The sequence below is a fragment of the Thalia democratica genome, chromosome 2 (genome assembly GCF_965202585.1).
Source record: "Thalia democratica chromosome 2, ktThaDemo2.hap1.1, whole genome shotgun sequence".
Lineage (NCBI taxonomy): Eukaryota > Metazoa > Chordata > Thaliacea > Salpida > Salpidae > Thalia > Thalia democratica.
In genome coordinates, this window is record NC_139166.1 from 43,784,315 (window position 1) to 43,790,774 (window position 6,460).

The 6,460-nt window shown below is 24.0% G+C and overlaps 1 protein-coding gene across 1 annotated transcript; it reads left to right on the forward strand.

The window, feature by feature from the left end:
* Positions 1 to 262: 262 nt before the first annotated feature.
* Positions 263 to 4,311, forward strand: LOC145829590 (uncharacterized). Its single transcript, XM_082937429.1, has 5 exons — positions 263 to 412; positions 1,702 to 1,791; positions 3,214 to 3,300; positions 3,561 to 3,656; positions 3,800 to 4,311. The coding sequence occupies exons 1-5, from the start codon at positions 376 to 378 to the stop codon at positions 3,928 to 3,930; spliced, it is 441 nt and encodes a 146-aa protein (XP_082793555.1). The 5' UTR covers positions 263 to 375; the 3' UTR covers positions 3,931 to 4,311.
* Positions 4,312 to 6,460: the final 2,149 nt, after the last annotated feature.

Below are 6,460 nucleotides of genomic sequence, written 5' to 3' on the forward strand. Positions count from 1 at the left end.
CAATATAATTGAATCGTTTTTAAAAAATAATCAGATTATAAATGCCTATATAAAATATTATTAACTGGTTGTGGTCAAAATGAGAGACTTTGTTTTGCTGTTTGTTAGAAAGTTATATGCCTTAAGGGTACATAAGTTATACACTTTGACCTTAGTACTTGTACTTGTAAAACTTAGTATCACACCTAATAAATATTTTAAAATGTTAAGAGAGTTTTATTGAAGTTATACTTTTGTAAAAATATGTAGTAGGTATTTAAGTGTTTAAACTTTTCTTTTATATATACAAAAAAAGTTTTACTGATCTTGTTATTTAGGTAATAATGCAAACCTTTTCAGAACAAAGTTTGCTATATTACAACTAGTCATATAAAGATGAAACACGTTGTAGTTGTTATTGCACTTCTCATTGGTATAAGTTTTTTTGATGTTATATATATTTGGTTTTATTAGTTTTTTTTTATAATTTAAAAAAAGGTTTTAAAAAAATTTCATGCAAAACTTAATAAAATGACAATTAATAAGATTTTTTTAAGTTAACTCTAATTAGAGTGTATGCATATTTTTGTTTAAAAGTTTTATAAATGTCTATACATTATTTTTAAACTTTTTATACTTTATAAAATTTTATTGATTATATTAATTAGCTTATTAAAAGTAAATAACATTTTTTTACAGTTAGTTTAGTATTAATAGGTATTAAGTTAAATTTATATAAAGATATTTGTTTGTTACCATTTTTAGTTTTTGTCAACGTACTCAATAATATTTTTAAGCAAATTACACAACTTTATTTTAAAATCCGCATATAAGTTATGATTTTTTTTAAATAACTAAAATTATGAATTACAAGTTGTGTTTCGTGCATTTAAATATACCTTGTTGACCTTGAAGTTTTGTTTTCAGTGTTTAAGTAAAGTTTTATTTTAAGTAAAACCGATTTTGTTTTTCAAGTTTTACAAAATAAGTAGTATGAATATATATAGAATCTAGTTAATCTAACAATTTTTCAAATATAAGTTTAGGTCTGCATAATATTTAAAATAGCGCTACCATTAAAACAAGTATCTAAAACACTTTAAGAATTTTTTCAATTTAGTTATCATTGAGATACCAGATAGCTTATAAAAATAACTAATTTACTTGAGGGGTTGCAAAGTGTTGCCCGTAAAGCAAAAAATCTGCCCCTGCGATGTATTTTTCAGCTAAAAATTAATTTTTAGAACAAAAGGGAAAAAAATTAATGTAAAACTTATAATTAGGCTGTTGTTAACTAAGCACTAATCCTTTTTTACTCCATACATTAACAAATTTTGGCTTAAAATTTGTTTTTATTGTTTACAACAAATATTTTAAATAACTGCGGCCTGTGGAAGACTTTTTTTATATACAGCAAGTAATATTTTATAGAGAAATGGGACCGTTACTTATAAAAGGCTGTTTTAGTTAAAATATTTATCATTTTATTTTGCATAATTTTTTAAAGATCAATTAACTTAAGATTACTTTAATAAGTAATTATTCGGCTTTATTGTATTATCGATAATTTAAAAATCTATTTCAATTTAAAAAATATTACGAAACACTATTTATGCAGTTTAATACTTAAAAATGTTAAGTATATGTCAAATTTTTTGTTAGTTTCGAACATTGAATGGCTTTATTTACAAATTATATTAATTTAATAACTATTTCAAACAGTTGGAGCTTACTCTGACGAGAAATGCAAAGACTATATGTACGGAAAAGGTTGTATGGAAATCTGCGGTTATTGTGTAGAAAACTCAAATGGTTAGTTACATTATTTCTTAAATTTTAAAGTCTTAAATACTATTTTATATAAGCTGCTACAAAAATATCCTCAATGAGTAGTTAAAAATATTTTTCATTGATTTTACAAAAGTTAAAATAAATAAAAAATACTTGGTTACTCGTATTTTAGAAATACATATTGTACGTTTTTTTATACAATTACAGCTCGTTATAAGTTTTATAATATTATCAAATAGTTACTCTTCAACGTTAAACTAGTTAAATTCTTTTGGTGTAAGTTATCACAGCTTTTGTCAGACAAAAAGTTCATTTTAAAAATAAAATATCTAAGTTAGGCTTCATACTATAAATAGTAAAAAATATAAATTTTCTATAATTAAATACATAAAACTTAACATGATTGACATATAAAAAAACATCAAATAAACTTTAAGTTGTAAATCATGAGCAAATAGATGTTTAAAAACTTCAGTGACACTTGGTACTTTTATCTTTAGTTTTATTTCTTATTTGTATGAATACTTTTTGAATTCCAAAATTTTGATGTTTCTAAAAATCAAAATTGGTAAGTTACATAAATATATTTTCAAAGTAAAGATTGTATTTATAACTGTCAAGCTGACCACGTTTAATATATTAAAGTATTCGGAAAAATTTCAACTGATAAACTTGTTATGTTAACAAACTTTAGAATTTTTTCAGTACTGTTTATTAAACAATAAAGAAAATGATCAAAAAATTCGGTTTAAAGACCTAGTGTACAAAAAACCTTTCGGTTATCGAGTCGTACACCACATGCTTTTACGATTTAATAAAAGTTAATTTTAAAAATTTCAAGTTTTAAAGTTAAACAAGTAAAACAAACGATAAAAATAAATAAAAGAAAACATATTGAAAATTTTTATTATAAAATGCATAAAATATCCATAAAAATAATCGACATGAAATGCTCATTATATTTCACAAGGTTTAGTTTATAATCTAACACTCATTTAGGTAAGCAACCTAGAAACTAATTAACAAAATTTATGCTTTACGTATAAATCAAATTTTTAACTACAAACTTGTTTAAGTCATGTTAAGCTTTATGTTAGTCTTTTTTAGGTTTAATAATAACTTTTTATTATCTTTTAATTTGCTTAATAGAACCTAAATACAAAAATTATAAAGCATAAAACGCTTTATGACTTTATGTTTGACCATATGCTTATTTACCCTACTTTGTTTTTATCATTTTGATAAAAATATTCTGTAAAATTTTTGATATTCAAAATCGTTCCAAATTTTACAAAAGAAAAAGACCAAAAATAGTTTTAAATCTTGTTAAAAGTAACTGATAAAAATTTTTAAAGTTCAATTATCTAAAACACTATTTACATTAACCACTTATACAGATTTTTTGTATTAATATTTTTATTTTAAAAATGCTTCCATTTGTAGAAGTCCCGGAACCTTGTAACAAAAAAACTGGACTATGTAAGAGTGGACAATGTGCATTAGGATGGGAAGGTGATAAATGTAAAGAACGTTAGTACATGAAATTGTATAAATCTTTACTTTTAATACCAAAAATCTAGTATCAGCTATAGAAAAATATTTTTCACGTTGAAGCATATCATCTAAGAGTTATTTTATTCTAAATTTCCATAGTTTATTAAAAAAAAAGTTTATACAAATACAATTAATTTTTACCCTACTGTTAACTAACGTCTTCAAACCCATGTTTTCAGTTAGTATAATATTTTATTACCAAATCCCTTTAATAAATTTCCAAAACATTAAAACAGCAATATGCAATTTTGGTTGTGGAAAAGGCGAGTGTATTGCTCCTGATGTCTGTTTTTGTGGAGAAAATGTTAATACAGTTGGGAAGACATGCTCAGGTTTTTTCTTAACAAACGAGATTTTTTTTAATAGTATAATTATTTTAATAATCAGAAGCTTTAATATTTTTTTTATTAAAAAAGTAAAATTATTCGACTAAATAGATTTAAGAAAAAAATAATGACCTCATACTTTTTTAAAGATATAAGAATTAGAGGACTGATGGGATCAATAACAGCACTTGCAATCCTCACATCATCTATTGCTCTTTGCGCATGGGGAACTAAGTTTTTCAAAAAACCAGGAATGCCACTTTTGCAAGACGAAGAATAAATAAGAAAATTCATATTAGAATAATCACGACTGATGTTGTTTCTACTGAAGTGTAAAAAATTTTTTAAGAAAATTTATCTGTACTATATTTTTAAATCATTTTACCACCATCAGTATAAGTCTGTTTTTCCTTTTTTTTTTTTTTGTTTAACTCAAGTTACTGGCACATGGAAAAATTATCTTTTTTTTTGAAAATAAAAAATTGACGATAAAATTAAGGTTATTAATTATACAGTCTATATAAAATTTTTAGATAAGCTCATTTAAATCACTTTCATTTACATATATGTGTTGACTTTTTAAATTAATTTCTAGCTCTGATGTCTAGAATAAGTGTATTAGTTTGCCAATAGCTAACAGATTAAAAGTTGTAAAAAATAAGTACTACAAATATTGTTTCTATCTTACTCATGAATGAAAAAGTAAGGAATAATAATGATTCATTTAAAATAGTCTTTTACTGAAAAAATAGTACCTTAAACATATAGTAATTTTACTTTGTTTTTTTTTGCAAGATTTTACTATAGCAAACTTAATAGTACTAAATTGAATTAAACACAACTATATGGTTGATCTGGCGTCTTCATCGATGATTATATCTTTAGTTTTTATGTTATGAATAATATTAGTAAAAAATACAGTAAATCATTAAAGACTTGATGGCACTTATTAATTGTGGGTATATTATAAAATAAATTATAAAAAATGATTTTTTTTTTTAATTTTAATACTATGTAATTGAAAACTTTTAAATAGAAAAATAAACATACTTAAAACTCAAAAAATGATGATTTATTCAACAATTTAGTCAAGTTTACATTTATTTGTGACTTCAACTAAGAAAAACGGAGATTACGTGTTTGTCTAAATAGTGTTACATAACTGATTTTCATAATTAATCGTTTAAAATTATACCTTATGAATATCAGATGCATCAACAAACATTTAAAAATACGTGAAAATATAGACAAATAAAATATGTATTTCGTATAGTTTTACCATTTTAAGTATTGATATTATGTCTTCCATACCAAACACGTTATGCTTTAGTATGTGAGAAAAACAATACAGTGCATCCGGTCGAAAAGTAGAACTAATTAATTGAGCTTAAATCTGTTCACTTTAAAACGGGAGCGGGTCACTTTTGCACGGAGGATCACTATTGCACGAGGGGACAATTTTGCACGGTCACTTTTTTTAGCACAAGCGTCACTTTAGCACGAAGGGACACTTTGGCACGGAGGGTCACTATTCCACGAAAGTTATTTTTGCACGAGAGTAAAAAAAAAAATTAAAAAAACAAACAAAAATATTTTTTTAAAAGTTACAGACCGAGGGTAAGTGATAATAAATTTAGAAAAAATTACAAATAAAAACTAGACAAAAAAAGTAAATAAACTACTAAAAAACAAAATAAAAATACTGACCGAGGGTAAGGGGTAAAAGTGATAGAAAAATATATATATACCAAATAAAAATTATCAAAAAAACAGTAAACTATAATAAATAAAATTTACCGACCGAAGGTAATGGTTAGGTGTAGTAGTGAAAGAATAAACATTTAATTTAAGTTTACGAAAAAAAATTCAACTTGTGCAAAAGCGTCCCCTCGTGCTAAAGTGACGCTCGTGTAAAAGTGACACCCACCCCTTTAATACATAACATCCTGTAAAAAATAATTAATATATACTTGTCTAATTTAAATTTTATTACTAAGCAAGAAGTTTATAGTTACGCCATAATTCTAATGTTTTATTTCAATTGATGATATAATTCATAGTTTTTGCGCTCGGTAAATAAAAACGTTTTTTTTTATAATTCATTTGCAATCTTTTCTGATTTCGATTCTTAAGTTACACATTTTAAACTATATTAAAGTTATGTCTTTTTTAATTTTTTGGTTCGTTGAAAAAAAATACGGAAAATTGTATGAAAGAGACAGGTTATTAAAAAACTATGATTTATTCTTATCAGGCCATAATTACAAAAAAGTTTGCCCAACAAGGCTGGATAAGCGAGGATGCACTGTACAAAAAAGAAATAAAATATACAACTAAATTATAGTCTAGTGAAACTAAAAAAATATAATCGTGTTTGTTCGAATTATGAATAAGTGGAACTGAAGTTTAATTTATAAACCCTTTTGTACACATTAAATATACAGGGTTGCCACTCTTTGAGTCAAAAAATCTTCCGTGAATAACCTTAAACTTCCCTGAATTTTTTTCAAGTTCTTAAAATTTTTATTATTTTATTTAAAAATTAAAATGTTAATTCTAAGAATATTGAAGAACTAGCCGCAAGGCTACAATATTAATTTCTAAATAATCACTTAAAAATAAATAAAATTATCATTTTTGAACAAAATATTAAAACTGGATTAACTAAATCTCATTGTAGATCTATAAAAAATTTTCCCTGAGATTTAGAAAAAAATCTTATAACTTTTCTGAAATTTTTAGAAAAAACTAAAACTGCCCTGAGTTTCCCTGAGTTAAAAAAAAAAAAAAAGAATCAAAATTTCCTGAGA